At 51.2% G+C, this 18604-nt stretch overlaps 1 protein-coding gene across 1 annotated transcript in view; it reads left to right on the top strand.

The window, feature by feature from the left end:
* The window catches only part of LOC119454354 (solute carrier family 22 member 8), a 64211-nt gene that overhangs the window by 14676 nt on the left and 30931 nt on the right, over positions 1-18604 (top strand). The window contains exons 2-5 of the mRNA XM_037716309.1: positions 1203-1273; positions 2688-2909; positions 2998-3105; positions 9793-9896. Coding sequence (XP_037572237.1) covers positions 1203-1273; positions 2688-2909; positions 2998-3105; positions 9793-9896 — 505 coding nt within the window. The remainder of the gene's footprint in view (positions 1-1202; positions 1274-2687; positions 2910-2997; positions 3106-9792; positions 9897-18604) is intronic.

Raw genomic sequence — 18604 nt, 5'->3', positions numbered from 1 at the left:
CTGCGGCAACTGACGTGGCCGATTTCCTACTCCGGGATATCATTTTAGTCCATGGCGCCCCAAGACAGCTCCTTACCGACCGTGGCCGCACTTTCCTCTCCCAAGTCATCGCCGATATCCTACGCTCCTGTTCTACCAAGCACAAACTCGCTACGTCCTATCATCCCCAGACCAACGGCCTTACTGAGCGACTTAATCGGACCATCACTGACATGCTATCCAAATACGTCTCACCGGACCACAAGGACTGGGATATTGCGCTACCCTATGTCACGTTCGCTTATAATTCGTCACGCCACGATACTGCTGGGTATTCCCCCTTTTACTTGCTCTTCGGTCGTGACCCTGTATTACCATTGGATGCTTCGCTCCCCTTGGTACGGAACTCACAGACCGAGTATGCCCGCGATGCCATCGCCCACGCTGACCATGCGCGCCAGCTTGCCCGTACTCGTTTGTTGGCATCGCAGGAAACTCAAAAGCACACTTACAATTGCCGCCATCGTGAGACATATTTTGCACCAAACTCTCTCGTACTCCTTTGGTCCCCTTGCCGACGTGTGGGGCTCTCTGAGAAACTCCTTCCGTGCTACAAAGGTCCTTACCGCGTTCTACGTCAAGTGACCAATGTCACCTATGAGATCATTCCAGTGACATCCGTCGTGCCAACCGGTTCCACATCACCCGACATCGTACACGTCTCTCGGCTTAAGCCCTACTATGCCCTTCCCGATGGCCCCATCTGAAGCACCGGGACGGTGCTTTTTCCGCCGGGGGTTGTGTTACGGTGAGGAAAACAGACAAGGTCGACGAAGGAGAAGAGGACGAAGTGGCTACAGCCTCTCTCTGTTCTCAGCTGCTGTCTATCTCCTGTAAATACATTCTGTAAATAGTTTATACCCGTGACAATATTATAGGAAGCTCTGTGCCGCATGGGAAGGTCATTGATGATGATGACCTCGGACCCGCTCCGGTCTTCTGTAATGGTGATCCCAGCCGTGTTGGTCTGCCTGGCTCCCTTCAGCGAGACGTCACTAGGCGAGGCATGGACGTCTCCGCATTCGGCCAATGACTATTGTGAAGTCCGGAGATGCGGGTACGACTGGTCCAGACGTATGCCGTTCTTAGTATCCGTGGAGATATGGTGTGATCCTGAAGTGTTAGCTCTTCCTCATCGGTGCTCGATGCCACGTTGTGTGCAGGCGAGCTGTCCAAGTTCGAGGCCGGGATACTAGGTGGATCTAGCGGAAGCGGGATAGTAGCGGAAGCGCTGGTGCACCGGCCCGGCGTTTCCCACTAATTCGGATGGAGCCAACGGCGTCACCCTGTGAGACGGCGCCTTCATGTGCACATCCGATGGTGAGCTTGGAGGCCGCGTCACCGATTGCTGTGAATGGCAAGTGGTCTTGGCCTGATGTGTGACGTCAGTGACCGACACAGAGTTAAGAGACCTGTAGCGGCAACGGCAGGCTTCGCAGGGGGTCTGCGGCGGACCTCTCTGTCAGAATGCCGAAGGGCACACCTGCCGCAGCAGCGAAGCTGTAGCTCTCCGGAGTGCCATGCTCAGCGCTTCGCTGGTTGGACTCACTGCAGGCATAAGGAAGCTGGCCGAAAGGAGCAATCAGAGGTGCACTCCATTCAGACCAGGACCGCTGCTTGATGCCTTCGTAGTGTTCCCATGCCTGGCGGCACCGCAAAGCCGTTTTGCTGCAATCATCCATCTTGTGTGGTTAGGCCAGGTATGACGATCACCCAAGAAATTGATAGTTTCAACCAAAAGGATGGCGTCGTCTTGGAAGCCGCAGAACGCTGGTATTTCCACCAACGCCGGCTGCAGGGAAGCGTGGACGGCGTTCCCAGGCAGGACGCAACCGCTGGCGGAAGCGAAGGCGGTCGTCATATCCTGGAGCTGTTGTGTCAGCTTGGTGATGGCGTGGACAAGGTTAACTGAACATCCCTGTCCTAGAGTCCACCGAGGAGGCTTGGACGCCGTCCCCGGACGGTGCAGCGGGAACATTGCAACGGTGGTAGGGTGGCGGGCTGCATATCTGAGGAAGCGTGAACGGCGTTCCTGTGTACGAGGGACCCAGCACGCCGAAGAACCGTGCGAATAACACTTAAGGCTGGAACGCCTTTAGGCAGGTTCATTGTAGACTGCGCCATTGTGAGGGAACAGAGACACAGGGACAACACCCGTTCCTGGGCCAGCTGTTTTATTACCTGCTTCATCCTCGTCTTCTCTCATAGCGCCCGCTTTCCGAGCGCGCGAGCCCCAGTGCATCTTTGTCTTCATGAGATACCTTACAATATACATACATATGTGTGTGTGTGTGTGTGTGTGTGGATGTTAAACACACCCAATTTCTACATCAAGATACGTAAACTTACTGCCAATAAGGGTAATAAACCGCTCGGCTAAGGCAACCGTTTGCTTTATTTCTGAATGTCCCTCAAAGAGGTAAAAACATGATGCAACATCTCTTCTACTGGTGCTTTCCGTTACATACGTGTTACCGCTTTTCTAATGAGACGTAGTTACGAGTCAGTGCATGTCCTGCGCACTCTCATTCCTGCGGTCGCAGTCTTTGCGCAAGCGTTGCGCAGAGACTGCGACCGCAGAGACAGACACCGCAAGGTCGATTATAGTTTCCAAGAGACACGGAGTAATCACTACTCAATTCACGCAGGAGCAACGTGACATGCAGTTTGAAGAGGCGCTACAGATGGTGGGAGAGTTCGGCCCATTCCAGTGGCTTCTCGTCGGTTATCTGGCCGTGTTCATGGTTCCCATGCACGCCATCCCGATGTCCGCGCACGTCTTCACGCTGCTCGAGCCTCCGCATTGGTGCCGCCAGCCGGAGCTCGAGGCCGCCTTCCACCTGACCCCCGAGGAGGCGCGAGACCTGGCTGTGCCACGCATGGCGGACGGACGCTGGAGCGGATGCACCAGTGCACGAGCTGAACCTGACATCCCTCGGTCCTTGGACCACCCGGCAGAAGTCGAACGAGAGCCTATTGCCGGCCAGAGACCACCTGCCCACGGTGCCCTGCCGGTCCGGTTGGCACTATGACCACTCCGTCATCTACCCCACCATCGTGTCCGAGGTATGACAGTGAGCTTGTTGACCGCGATTGGACGCGTGAGCATTTCGGAGGATGATCCGTGCGCGCGAGATCTAGGAAGATTTTCCACGAGGGAAATATAATGGGCGCACGGGCAGCTGAAAGACATCATGTTGGCACCTGGAAAGCTTCAAGGGGTGGGGAACGATTGAGTCGACACACAATTTTTTGTTATCGAGATAAAGATAAATACGGGAGCTGTCGCCGTTAGCTGGAAACGGCAATGGCATTTTACTTGGTTAATATTATAAGAAAAACACGAAAATAGGTGTATGTACTTTTATTAGGTATTACACAAATGAAGCAGAATAACGTATACAAGGTGTCCCGACTATTATGCACCCAGGGTTAAAAAATGCAAATTCCACGTAACTGGACAGAACCAAGGTAATGCTGTTTGCCGTCACTTAGAGATACTAAGATTATTTTTAAACTTTCGCCTAATTACATAACTAGACTTAATTATGTAATCAACTTCTCGGATATTATGAGATGAAAAGAAACAAAAAGTGTAGAGCAACATAAAAAAACTCCCGATACAGCGTTCTGTTGCTCAATACGTACTACATAGAAGTGTGTTTTCTAGCGTGAAATAAGCCCGCGAATACATCGCAAAATTGCCGCGTGACTGGCCGTTTGAGGCACTCTGCGTTTATTTGCGGGCTTCGTACTGCTATTTCGACAACTATATAAAATGCATGGCACACATAACGCCCAGTCATCAGTACTTCCGCACTCATTAGAGAATTTGCCGCGAATTGACCCTGTTGTGCGTGGTGCCGAAATTGCTACTCTTGAGCCGCTCCACCAGCTTACGCTGTGGCCTGTGCTGCGTGTGCCGCCCAGGCCTGTGACGTTTTTTCATAAAGGGCTGGCCTGCATTCTGAATGAACTAAAGGCTCAACTTAGGTAGTTATAAGACAATCTGGCGTCAAAAGGGCAAAAGTACAAGAACAAAAAATGTCGCAATTTGTCACAGGCGATGCATCGATTGCAAATTGATAGACAACTAAACTAAGATTAGCAGCTTTATCGGCCGTATAAACTTGTAAACATTCGCTTACTAACTATATTAACATGCACGGTGTAACGCGTGCACAGGTGAACCTGAACACATCTCGCTCGATGAGGGCGGAAATTCGCTGTCAACACGCTGGAGTGAGGAGGCGCGGCTGCAACAGCGAGCGAACTGACCTTCGTACCGTCTCTCGCTTCGGCTCAAACTAAACGTTGAAAGCACAGCGCATACGAAGCATCCAGCTGCAGCACCAGTTGCACTTTGTACACATCGTAGATCTCTTTGAAGGTGGGGCCCGCGCGGGCGCGCACTATTTCCACGTCGCAGATCGCTTTCTAGATACGGCCGCCGGCGGAGTATAACGCCGGTGATAATATGGTCATTTCTATTTGCATCGTCGAGAAGCTCTGCTAGCTTTTGTAGCCATTGAGAAATACGGGCCCTGCCTGAGGACACAGTCAATGGTTTGAAGAGTTGGCTTCGAATCGCAGAATATCGTCGATGCGCGAAGAGGCTCCTCGGAAAGAAATCGAAGCATCTCCCGGATAGCAACAAGTTCTGCGGCAGTTGATGTTGACCTATAGTCTAGCTTAAACTGGCGTGCGGCGATCATATGTGGGATGACGAAGGCTGCAGAGCCTGTGACAGAGCCATCGGTATACACGTGTACAATATCTCCGTACACTGCATAAATGTGACACAGAGTAAGCTGTGTGAGGCCAATGGATGCAATGGATGACTTTTTACAGCGTAAGCTGTTATGGGCTCATTCCAATAACCGTTTCTGGTCGCGATGATGCTGCCGCCGCCCCGTAACCACTATCGCCGGAAATGCGAAAAAAAATGTCACAGTTTCGCCCTAAGGGCGAAGCTATGAATGCGATAGCAACACAGCAATATTGTTACGCGAACGAAGAATTATGTACAGGAGACTATTTACAAGTATATTTACAAAAGATAGCTGCAGCACTGGCCAGATCAGCCGATAGCTCGAGAGCCCAGAGCAGTTCGTCTTCTCCGTCTAGGCGCCCGCGCGCCTCGTTCAAACAACCAAATACCACACGCATGTAGCATAATCCCCCGGCGGCAGAAGCGACGTCCCGGAGCGTCTAAATGTCATCACTGGGAGGGTGATAGTGCTTCAGTCGTGTAACGTGCACGATATCACTGGACTGGGAAGCAGATGGGGCGTCAGGGGCGATCTCGTAGGTGACGGGAGTCACGGCACGAATCACTCGGTAGGGGCCTGTGTAACGAGACAGCAGTTTTTCTGACAGGCCGACCTGACGCGACGGAGACCATCGAAGCACCAAAGAACCAGGCGGGAAGTGCACGTCGCAGTGTCGCTGGTCGTACATACGCCGTTGACTCTCTTGGGAGTGCAGAAGGCGGCCACGGGCAATTTCCCTTGCGTGGGCAGCGTGGGCGACGGCGTCAAGTGCATATTCACTGGTGGGTGCTGCGTGAACAGGGATGCTTGTGTCGAGAGGCAGTGCTGGTTCTCGGCCGAACAGAAGGAAAAATGGCGAATAACCGGCTGTGTCGTGGCGCGAGGAATTATACGCAAAGGTGACAAACGGTAGAGCGAGGTCCCAGTCAGTGTGGTCGGAAGACACATACTTCGCGAGCATGTCTGTGAGAGTGCGATTAAGACGCTCCGTGAGGCCATTCGTTTGCGGATGGTATGACGTGGATAGCTTGTGCCTCATGACACAGGACTGCAGGATGTCCGCGATAACTTTTGACAGGAATGTCCGGCCACGGTCTGTGAGAAGTTGTCGCGGAGCTCCATGTAATAAAATCACGTCGCGTAGAAGAAAATCGGCAACATCTGTGGCGCAGCTTGTAGGGAGCGCTCGGGTGATGGCGTAGCGCGTGGCGTAATCTGTGGCCACAGCGATCCACCTGTTCCCAGAGGTAGAAAGAAGAAAAGGACCAAGTAAATCTAAACCAACCCGAAAGAAGGGCTCCGCGGGAATGTCAATTGGTTGAAGGTATTCAGCAGGGAGCGTCGACGGTGTCTTGCGTCGCTGGCATTTCTCACACGCAGCGACGTATCTTCGAACGGAGCGAGCAAGCCCTGGCCAAAAGAAGCGTCGGCGGATCCGGTCGTAGGTACGTGACACACCGAGGTGACCGGTAGTGGGGAGGTCGTGAAGTTCGTGGAGAACAGCCGAGCGAAGGTGTTTAGGGATCACAAGGAGTAATGCTGGGCCGTCGGGGTGAACGTTGTGGCGGTAGAGTACGCCATCTTGAAGTGTGAATAAGCGAAGGGAGCTGTCAGAAAGTGACGATTCCAGGCGGTCAATGATGACACGCAAGGACGGGTCACGGCGCTGCTCGTCGGCGACATGGACCAGTGGTAAAACAAAGAGAACGCAGGCGTCGGTGTCAGTATCAGACGTAGAGGTCGGGTCTTCGACTGGGTAGCGAGAGAGGCAATCTGCGTCCTGGTGTTGGCGTCCCGACTTGTACGTCACTGTGTAGGGATATTCTTGTAGTCGGAGAGCCCAACGACCGAGCCTACCAGTAGGATCCTTGAGCGACGAAAGCCAACACAGCGCATGATGGTCTGTGATTACTGAGAAGGGCTTGCCATATAAATATGGGCGGAACTTTGAAACAGCCCAGAGGAGAGCAAGACATTCGCGCTCGGTAATCGAATAGTTGCGCTCTGCAGTTGTCAGGAGCCGGCTAGCGTAGGCTATAACGCGGTCGTGTCCGTGTTGTCGTTGCGCTAAGACTGCGCCGATCCCATAACCATTGGCATCGGTTCGGACCTCGGTAGGTGCGGACGGGTCAAAGTGGGCCAAGATCGGTGGATTGGTCAGAATCGTGATAAGGCGTGAAAATGCGGCAGCCTGAGGGGAACCCCACGTAAAAGGCACGTCTTTCTTCAGAAGTTCAGTGAGTGGTCGAGCGATTGCTGCGAAATCTTTCACAAACCGTCGGAAATAAGAGCAGAGCCCCACAAAACTCCGGACGTCTTTGACAGACTGAGGTACAGGAAAAGCTGTTACTGCTCGAACCTTCTCCGGGTCGGGTTGTACTCCGGAAGCATCGACGAGATGGCCGAGCACTGTAATCTGTCGGCGCCCAAAGTGGCACTTCGATGAGTTTAATTGGAGCCCAGCCTTGCGGAAGACGTCAAGGATAGCTGCGACGCGCTCAAGGTGCGTCTCAAACGTAGGAGAAAACACAAGGACGTCGTCGAGGTAACAAAGGCAAGTTGACCATTTGAAACCTTGAAGCAGAGAGTCCATCATCCGTTCGAACGTGGCGGGGGCATTGCATAAACCAAACGGCATAACCTTAAATTGGTAGAGGCAATCTGGAGTCACGAAAGCGGTCTTTTCTTGGTCATCGACGGAAATCTGCCAATAACCAGATCGAAGGTCAATGGACGAAAAGTATTTGGCACCGTGAAGACAATCAAGAGCGTCGTCAATTCGTGGTAACGGGTAAACGTCCTGGTAAACAGGACGTTTACAGGGTAAACGTCCTGGTCCGGGTAAACAGGAAACGCTGCAGCTATATCATACGAAGTAAGGTGATGCGGCTTGGTAGCAATATGAATTGTAGTAAACATGAGCTTAGTAAGTAAGCAGGTGTGCTGCAGCGTAAGTAGACCGACATGAAGAGGAGACTCGATGACCACGGCAAGGCGCGTGTGAAACGGTGGTGTTGATGAGAAGCGCTTCCCGTGGGCAGCGCGTGCAGATGCGAAGGGATATATACACACCTGTAGCGCTGCACTGCCGATCCGGGCAGCATTGCATGGGTAGCGCGCGTTGGAAAATGAGCATGTGAGATAGGCTCGACTATTACTAACTGAATTAACAAGCGTGGTGTCAGCACCCAAGCAAACATGAAGAGATCACACTGAATGACCGCAGACAACGACTGTCAAAACGCTGGTAGTAAGCTCAGCCGCCGCAGCGGGTGAAGGTTCGTGCGCTATATCGCTTCAACGGAAACTGAGCGGCGAATGCACAGCGCATACAAAGGTCAGAGCCGTGTGGAGATAAGAGACGGTGCGGGCGACCGCCACAGCTAACGTACGAACATGGTTGTTGGCAGAGTAAACGTACGAACATGGTTGTTGGCTGCGCCGCGCCGAGCTTCCAAGCCTCCGCCAGTATGGTGGCGCCATCTCCTCCAACCTCCGCCAGTATGGTGGCGCCATGCCTCCAACCGCCGCGTGCGACGAGATGCGATTTAGACGCGATGCGATTCAGACGAGGCGCTCCATCAACGCTATCCCGATGTTAGATGTACGCCACATATTCTGGGTATCTCTTCGGTACACGTTATGGTGTTTTCTCGCAAGGTACGAACCGCTGCTGAAGAAGCGAATCTTTGAGCTACGTACGCGGCTACACCGGCATCATCGGGCTTAGCAGACTGCTGTGCAGAGAGCATTACAAGACGCAACTCGCCGTCGACGCCGTCGCCGGCCGGACAGTTCAGATCGTTCTCGTCAAAATCGAGGCAAAGACACTTTGCCGCGAAGACCTTGTTGTGCGTGGTGCCGAAATTGGAGCGACTATTGCGCTGCTCAACCAGCTTACGCTGTGACTGTGCTGCGTGTGCCACGCAGGCCTGTGACTTTTTGTAATTCCGGGAATAGGCAGAGTAACAAACGGTTTAGGCAGAACCCACGGGGGTATTATCGGAATACAGTCGGAAGAAAATATTGACGGTAGAATATTCTGATGACGCGATAGAGTCCTTGAAAAGCTGCAACCTGGCTTTGTGGCTGAGTGCGATGACATAGGATGGTGTTTTTGTCGGGTGAACACGTCGAGGTACAGTCGAAGAGGCTCGCAGAGCAAGTATACAGCAATAGGACAAGCACGAGCTTGCGCTATAGTTCCATTGGTTGACGTGCGTCGTGGGAGTCCCAAACATGTGCGCAATGCTTGAGCTTGAATGCTCTCCAGCGTGCGCACACAACTGTCTCATGCTTGAGAGCGCCGGCATGCTGTACCGTATATGCCCTATGAGTAGCGCTTGGTACAGTTGAAGTAATAAAGAATCCGAGGGGCCCCATCTTTGAATAAAAACATTTTTTTTAAAGAATACTTTACCATCGTTTACTGGTGCCAAGCGGGTCATGAAAGAGAATGTATATAGCTGTGACTGTCTTTTCCCGAGGTTACGTACATAGTTTTTACCATTGCGAGTTATCTAATTGACAACGTGGCAACGATACTCTGTCCGTAATCTCAAAAACTAAAGTTCTGAATGTTTGCAGACAATACGCCTGGCTCGCCTCCCTGATAAAATAAACTTGCAGAGCTTTCATGGTCGGTAGAAGGCGAAAGCCACCAGGTATCTCCGAGCGAATAAAAAATGGGAAATTTGTTTTAGAATGACCATATCGTGCCAAAACATTTATAAACACGTCTGTGCATGCGCCCTCGTCTGCTGTTATTTCTACTTCAGTATGCTCAGGGAGGTCAAACTATTTGACAGTGTTTCCTAAATTTCTGGAAAAAAACTTCTTTCGGAGTTTTTCTGTTTTTCACGGCTTCAAAATTTCCGGAAGATTTACGTAAACAACACAAAGCTTCCCTGTTATGCGCGGAACTAATGAAAATGCGTCACCGTCGGCGCGTTGCGCCCGTTGCGGTATTTTACCCTTCTAGATGGACTGGGTGTGCGACCAAACTTGGAAAGTGTACGTCTCTCACTCGGTCTTCTTCGGCTCCATGTCGGCAGGAGTAATCTTCTTCGGCGCCATCAGTGACAAGTAAGTCGCAGCATGCCTTGCCCCACTCTAACGTGATATGACGCTGTTATTGGCAGTTTGAAAGCGCAGAACCTTGGTTCGCTTGAGTCTATTCGTAACAGATTTCCTTTATTCCAGGATATTCCTCTGCCTAGGAAACCATTCATTTGCCTTTAGACATATGAAGACCAGTTGTGGCTGATCTGTAGGAGTGTCTAGGCAAAACGCTTTTTTGGTGTGTTTTTATCTACAACAAAGCTTTCTCGGCCTCTTGTGGAACTTTGAGGGTTCTGGCTGCTGTCTTGCACGATTGGTTGGTACCGGGCATACTGCATAGAGGCGCATCGTAAGTAATAAAAATCGAGGCGGCTTGGGGCGGCAGGTGATGTAAGTAAGCGCGGATGCGAGTTTCGACTCAAAGGCACCCTCGTCATGCTGTCGTCTTCATTCTATTGGAATCATTTCATCACCTTCATTTCACTGTTATCATCCATTCGCTTCATGCCATCGACTCCAATTTTCCGTCGTCACTGCCGCCATTCCGTCTGTAGAAAAATACAGAAAAGAAAAGAAGCGGGGACCGTCTTCGGCAAAAGGCGCTAGAACAACCCCGGGAACGAAGAGGGGTCCGAAGAAAGAAAACCGCAAGTGATGAGGAAACCCTCTCCCCAACGCGAACGGCGCGACGGCGGCTCGGACCGACAGCCAGAGCGGACCAAGGGACAGTGAAAAGAAGACGTTTTTGTATTGATGCCGTGAATATAGTTAAATGTTGCCTTTGTTACCAAAGATTTCTCGTGTGACTTCCTGACGAGTTTCCGTCAACAAAGTGTATTCCACAAAATACGACATGGTGCCGAAACCCGGGATGGATGACATCGTCTGAGAGGTGCGCGAAGGCCCGCGAGAAAGAACAAAGGAAAGGCGACATGGAGAAGCTCAAGGCAAAGCGAAGGACTCTGCGGCGACAGCACACCATCATAATCGAAGAGGCTACCACAGCGTTAGAAGGTGCAGACGTCGTGCAGTTATCGGCTCTTCTACAACGACTTGAAGTGAACAACAGCGAACTACGAAAGGTCAACAGTGACTTGGAAACGTGCCTTCCGGACGACATCTTCGAAGAAGACTACGCCGAATGCGTGCTGTATGACGACAAAGCGAACAACACAATGGGTCTCCCCAAGGCTAGGATTGCAGCTCCTGTCACGACAATCGCTTCGCCAGGCAACGTGCAAACAACGCAGCCAATGCACACATCTATGCCAGTCGAACAGCATGGAATCAAACTACCGACGCTGCGTTTGGAGACCTTCAGCGGGGAGCTATCCTCTTGGCAAGCTTTTTGGGAATGTTACAAGCAGGCAGTGCATGACAACGACGGTCTATCAAAGTCACAGAAGTTTCACTACGTAAGGTCGCTTCTCACGGGACCAGCTATGGCCGCCATTAAAGAACTGCAAGCCACAGAAGTATGCTACGAGGATGTCATAGACATATTACAACGCAGATACGGCGACAAAGAAAGGATACAACAAGAACATCTTGGGAAATTAAGGGCACTACCACAAGTATCTTCGTCGGCTCACGTATGGCGACTGCGTCGACTGTTTGACCACATACAGACGCACGTTCGTGGTCTGCGAGAACTAGGCGTCAGCGCGTCCACGTACTCTACGATGCTGTGTGACATAATCATATCATCGCTCCCTCATGATATGATCGTCGAATTCCACAGACAAGCAAGCCGAGTCAGCAAATCTAACGTGTCTGTGAATCAATCGGAAGGACAAGCATCGTCCTCCCCGAGTGTAATGGCGACCGGTGTTGGCGGAAAGCTTTCCGAGACACTTGACTTTCTCCTTCTTGAAACAGAAAGCAGGGAGCGTACAGGGAGTTTGCGCATTCCGCGAAGGAGAGCAGTAAACCAAAGCAAACACGCCAAGAAAATCACGAAAGACGCCAGCCACCCCGAACCCCGATTGCAGCAGTTCTTCACGCGCACCCGGAGCGGGTGAGGAGGTGTTTCTTCTGCGAGTCAGGGGAACACGACACCGAGGCTTGCACGGCTCCCGTCCCTTTGAAAGAAAAGCTAGCGAAGATGGGACGAGCGGGCGCTGCTTTCGCTGCACAGTTGGAGGGCACCAGTCGAAGCAGTGCAAAAGAAAACTGCGTTCACTGCAATAAACGACATGCCTCCTCCGTTTGCAACCCCGACTGGAGAGCAACAGAGCTTAAGGAGGTACTCGCAACTAACGTGCATGCAGCCTTAAAAGAAGGAAAAGACACAGAAGTCGCTCTTCAAACGTTCCGTACTTGGGCCATTGGCGAAAGTAGGTGTGGCTACCTCAGAGGCGTCATAGACGGCGGCAGCCAGAGGACATTTATTCGAGAAGATGTTTCAAAAGTACTCTACTTGAACGCTGTGGCAACCACCGACTTTTACCTAAACACGTTCGGAAGCACTGCGGCTGATGCCCAAAGTCGCCGTGTTGTCGAACTTCCAGTTTGGAGTCGGTGCACTGGAAAGGAAACGACCACAGAAGTCGTCGAGGTGCCCTTCATATGTAAAGACGTTCTACCAGTTCCCGTAGAACATGCCTTCGTACAGTAGTTGGAGCAAGAAGGAGCAATAATTGCCTACAACCTCCTTTACGAGGACATGCCAGCTGTTCCTGGAATTGGGATGTTAATTGGAGCTGACCACCTCTGGAAGTTCCTAACCGGAGAAGTTCAACGTTGCGAAGAAAACCAGGGGGTTGACGGCTATCAGCACGACATTTGGTTGGACATTCAAAGGCCCTTTCAGCATAAACACCAGTTTTGTCGTAGGAGCAAATGTCTGCGTTTTGAAGATCGGCGTTGATACTGCAGATAAGGTGGAAACGATGCTGCAGAAGTTTTGGGAATTGGACGCCATTGGCGTCTCAGATAAACCCCAGAATCACAAGATCGATCATTCAGACATTGCCAAGATAACAAAGAAAGCCGTGCGATATGAGGTAGCGTTGCCGTGGAAGAAAGAAGCAACAGATTTGGCTGACAACCGAAATATGGCAGTGCAACGGCTAAGAAAAGTGACAAAGAAATTGTCCCGTAACAAAGAACTCGCTGAGGAATATGACAAAGCAATCCGAGGATACCTGTAATCGGGGCATGCGGAGCGCGTGGCAGAGTCGGCGACACTCAACGCAGTGTATTATATGCCGCACCAGCCAGTAATTCGAAATGACTCTACTAGTACGAGACTATGAGTGGTGTTCGATGCCTCATCACATGCGCCGGAACATTCTTCATTGAATGAGCATCTCAAAAAATGCCCAAATCTCATCAGCGACTTGGGGTGAATTCTGTTGCGGTTTCGTCTACACAGGGTGGCGCTCGTAGCAGATATAGAAAGGGCATTTCTGCAAATCGAAGTGCAACCAGAAGACAGAGATGCTCTAAGATGTTTGTGGTACAGTCGCCCACCACTCAACACTACCGACTTGCCAGATATTGAAGAATGGAGGATGACGAGAGTACCATTTGGCACGACGGCAAGCCCGTACTCACTGACGACCGCCCTACTCCAACATATCGATGAACAGACGGGTGAGCTTCAAGAGACAGCTGCTATACTGAAAAGTTCATTTTACGTTGACGAATCGGTGACCGGCGCTGGCACAGTAAAAGAAGCATTAAAGATAGCCACAGAGGCTAAGAAAATGTTGAAGGATGCTGGTATGAACCTGAGAAAGTGGTCGTCAAATTCAGGAGTGGTTCGTGAGGAACTTCGCGAGGACAATTCCCAAGACCAAGATAAAGGACAGAAGGTATTGGGGTTGCTATGGATGCCCACGAATGACAATATGGCAATATCGATGGGTGCAGTGCTGAATGCCGTCAATACGGGTGTCAGCACAAAACGGGTAGTGCTACAGGCGTCCGCAGGAGTATTTGATCCTCTGGGCTTAATCGCCCCGTTCGTGGCTTCATCTAAGATACTTTTCCAAAAACTTTGGGAAAGACGACTAGGATGGGATGAACAGCTTCCAGAAGACTTGGCGGAAAAATGGAAAGCTTTTTGTTTGGATATCCCCAGCCTACGAGAGTGCTGGTTCCCGCGTTGCCTTGCGCCCAGTCAAACAGCTTCTTGGCAACTGCACATCTTTTGTGATGCAAACCCGAGAGCATACGGTGCCTGCGCTTATCTGCGAGAAGAGAGTGACATCGAAGGGGTGAGTGCAAACCTCATTTTGCCAAGTCCCGTGTGACTCCACTGAAGACGATATCTCTGCCGCGACTTGAGCTGATCGCTCCGTTAATTGGAACTCGAATGGCTGCTTACCTTCAAAGTGTAATAGGCCAGCCCGTACCAGTGTGCATGTGGTCAGACTCCACCATAACACTCTTTTGGATAAAGAGCACAGCTAAAGAATGGAAGCCATTCGTAGAGAACCGCGTGAGGGAAATACAAAGCTTGAGCAGTCCGGAGAAATGGAGGCATTGTCCAGGAAAAGATAACCCCGATGATTGCCTAACAAGGGGTATGAAGGCGAATTTCCTGCGTGAAAGCGTGCTGTACTGAAACGGACCAAATTGGGTTGGTCGAGACGCCGGATGTATGGCCAGTAATGAATCAGGACACTGATTGCGTTAATTCGCTAATCTATGGAGAAAAACGGAACCGCATTGTGGGACTGTTGACAGAAGTATCACAAATGACGCCGTTGCTGCCGGCAGAGCAGTACAGCAGCTACGCACGACTATTGAGAACAAGTGCATGGATAATGAGGTTTATAAGCAACTGTCGGAAACGAGCACGTAGCACCGATGCACATCTCACCTCAATTGATCTGCACGAAGCTGAAAATTATTGGATTCACCACGTTCCGGAGATGGGTTTTGCGCAAGAGATTGCTGCCCTTGATCGAAAGAAGAGCTTACCTCCAAACAGCAACACTGTTTGGAGGTAAGCTCTGTTTCAGGTAAGGCTCTGTTTCAGGTAAGCTCTGTTTCAGGTAAGGCTCTGTTTCAGCCTTTCCTCGACGCTGAGGGGCTTCTGCGTGTGAAAGGTCGCCTGCAGTTCTCATCGGTGCCTCACGAGACAAGGCACCCAGTCCTACTACCAAAAGAGCATGCCGTCACCAAGCTTCTTGTAAACGACGCTCACCTCAGGACACTGCATGGAGGTGTGCAGGCAACCATGACAGAGCTGCGAGAACGTTTTTGGATACAAAGTTGCCGCCAGCTTGTGAAAAAAGTCATCTTGGGTTGCCTGATATGCCTGCGGCACCAACTTAAGCCGGCTACTGCACCAACGCCCCTTCCTAGTGACAGAGTGAACTGCAATCAGGCCTTTGGAGTAGTCGGCATTGATTTTGCCGGCCCCCTGTGTACAAAGACGAGAAACGACAGTGCAAAGAGCTACATTGCTCTCTTCACCTCTGCCACGACGAGAGCAATTCACCTAGAATTGGTGTCGAGTTTATCCTCTGAATGTTTTCTACTGGCACTCAGGCATCGCTCGCAGAGGGCTGCCAACAACAATATACAGTGACAATACATTGACATTCAAGAGAGCTTCGAAAGATATCCAGAGACTGTGGAACATCCTACGAAGTCACGAAGTGCAGGACTACTGCAGTTTGCAGCGAATCACCTGGAAGTTCATCATAGAAAAAGCCGCCTGGTGGGGCGGTTGGTGGGAACGGATGGCGAAATCCGTCAAAGTTGCCTTGCGGAAAATTCTCGGCCGCCAAAGCCTCACTTTTGAGGAACGTCTTACAGTACTGGCTGACATAGAAGCTACGATCAACTCGCGTCCACTGACATATGATGGACAAGAACCTGCCGAGGAATCAATTCTGACTCCATCTCACCTGTTGACAGGGAGACGAGTGATAAGTTTGCCTGAAGCAAGAGCCCTAGCCGTCCCTTCTTCCTCAAGAACCGACATTGTTCGACGTTGGCAGTACCGTCGATCACTAACAGATGCCTTCTGGAAACGGTGGCGCAGAGAATATCTGCTACAACTGCGGTCCGCGCACTGCATATCATCGAGTGAAACCAACTCCCTCAGGACTGGAGACCTCGTCATCTTGCAGGAAAACCAGTCATCAGCACATATGTGGAAAACTGGCCGCATTGCTGAGTTGTTCAAAGGGCGGGACGGAGCCGTGCGGTCTTGCGTCGTCAAGTTGCCCTCCGGCAAGGTCGTTCGGCGACCGGTACCGCTTCTGTATCCACTGGAGCCTAACCTAAAATGAGCGACGCTCATTGGGGGGGGGGGGGGGGGGGATGTAGAAAAATACAGAAAAGAAAAGAAGCTGGGACCGTCTTCGGCAAAATGCGCGAGAACAACCCCGGAAACGAAGAGGGATCCGAAGAAAGAAAACCGCAAGTGATGAGGAAATCCTTTCCCCAACGCGAACGGAGCGACGGCGGCTCGGACCGACAGCCAGAGCGGACCAAGGGACAGTGAAAAGAAGACGTTTTTGTATTGATGCCGTGAATATAGTTAAATCTTGCCTTTGTTACCAAAGATTTCTCGCGTGACTTCCTGACGAGTTTCCGTCAACAAAGTGTATTCCACAAAATACGACACCGTCACCACACCGCGGTAGTCACGCCGCCATCACCACGCAGTCGTCGTCGTTTCCCGTTTCGCCATACCACCGTCGCAACATAGTCGTAGTCATGCCGTCATTATTCCATCGTCACCATCTAGCCGTCGTCATGCCATGATCGTCATGAAGTCGTTGTCGCGCATTCGTGGTCATACCACCGTCGGAATGCCGTCGTGGTCATTCTATTGTCGTCATTCTAGCTTCGGCGTTCGATTGTGGTCATGCCGTCGTCGTCATTCAAACGTCACCATTCCATTGTCCCCATGTCGTCGTCGTCATACATTGTTGTCATTCGTTTTTCTTTATTGCATCGTCTTCACGCCGTCGTCGTCAATACATTGTCATCATCTCATTGTCGTCCTCCTATTGCTATGGTTCTCTCACCATTTCGTCGTCTTCATACAGTAGTCGTCATCAGGCCATCGTCATCATTCCAGTGGTGTCATCCCTTTGTCGTCATGTTGTCGTCGTCATTCTATCATTATCATGCGAGCGCCATTTCGTCGTCTTCATACGTTCGTCGTCATGCCGCAGTGGTTGTGCTGCCATCGTCATGTCCTTAGGGTTGTTCCACTGTCGTCATTCCGTCGTCTACACTGTGCATCCGCCTGATATCATGTTTGGATTTAGGAACTGATCGTGAGCGGTACCTGTACTGCATCGACATAAATAATCAGCGTATGCCATGCGCTGAGGGAATTGGTTTAGGCGAAGCTTTCATTGGTGTTTCTGAAGAGCTGTGTTGCTGCTTAGCGACCCCTTCCAAGTATTGGCCACATAACCCAGACATTTTCACTGGGGACCGCCTTGCTCAAAATAAACGCGGCGGGCTCGATGATGCACGTGACAGCCATGATGACGAAGGAATGACAACGACAGAACGTCCACGATTGCATGAAGATGATGGTATTAAATTAAATTCTGAGTTAATTTGACCACCTGGGGTTCTTTAACATGCACCCAATGCACGGCACACGGGTGTCTTTGCATTTTGCTGTCTTTCCGAAGAGTAGGCAGCCGTTGTGCCCCTTCCGGTGGCAGTTGCCAGCCTGCTCCTCGCTTTCCCTTTCCTGTCATGTGTATATATTTCCTGTTATGTGCGACACTTTCTTCTGCACAAACTCTATCGGTGTTGCCGTTAATGTATTTTTTTGTTGTCCGTTTCGCATTTGAAGCATCGAGACAATGCTTTCTGGAAGGGGGGGGGGGGTGGCGTTAATGCCATGGCCATAACCGTTGGCTGTGTAGTGTAAGGTTAGCTGCGTCTGTGGAAGCTGAAGTAGACGTCAACGAAGACGCACTCTCAGTGAAGGTGTCGGACGGTAACTGCGTGCTTCCATGAGATTAAACCCAATAGTTTATGCCATATCTGCTGCCCCGGGGTTGGCCAAGACCCAGGCCATCCGTTTACAGGATATTCATTAAAGTTGTCTCACTCACTCATATAAAGTAACGGGACTATCAGTTTTCAAAGCCAATAATAATAATCATAATCCCCATGAAAATGCGGCCGCCACGGCCGGGATTCGATCCTGCGACCTCGTGCTTAGCAGCGCAACACCATCGCCGCTAAGCCACCGCGGCGGATAAGATGACGGTATGATGACGGTGCGACGACGATGATGAAATGACGACGAAGGCATGACGACAACGTCATTAACATCACTACAACAAAATGACCACCATGGGATGACCCCAACGGCCTGGTGAAGACTGCGTGACGACAACGGCATGATGACGTTGGAGTGCCGACGATGTTGTGACAACGATGGCGTGACAGCCATGAGATGACGCTGTAGTGGCGACGATGGTATGATGACGATGGCGTGATGACGATGGCGTGACGACGATGACGTGAAGACAATGGTGTGACGACGTTCGAGACACGATAATGGTATGACGATGATGGTATGACGACAACGACGGCGCGTTGACCACGAATGACGACGCTGGTGTTGCGACGGCGGTATGATGAAGACTGTGACGATGACTGCACGATGACCATGGATGGCGACGCTGTAGTGACAATGATATATGATGACGGTGATGTGATGTCAATGGCGTGAAGGCCATTGGGAGGACGGCGCTTGAGTTACGACAATGGCATGACGATCATGG

This window comes from Dermacentor silvarum, chromosome 5, assembly GCF_013339745.2.
Source record: "Dermacentor silvarum isolate Dsil-2018 chromosome 5, BIME_Dsil_1.4, whole genome shotgun sequence".
In the NCBI taxonomy this organism is placed as follows: domain Eukaryota; kingdom Metazoa; phylum Arthropoda; class Arachnida; order Ixodida; family Ixodidae; genus Dermacentor; species Dermacentor silvarum.
Note: the sequence above shows the minus strand (reverse complement) of the source record. Positions and strands in the feature narration are given on the sequence as shown.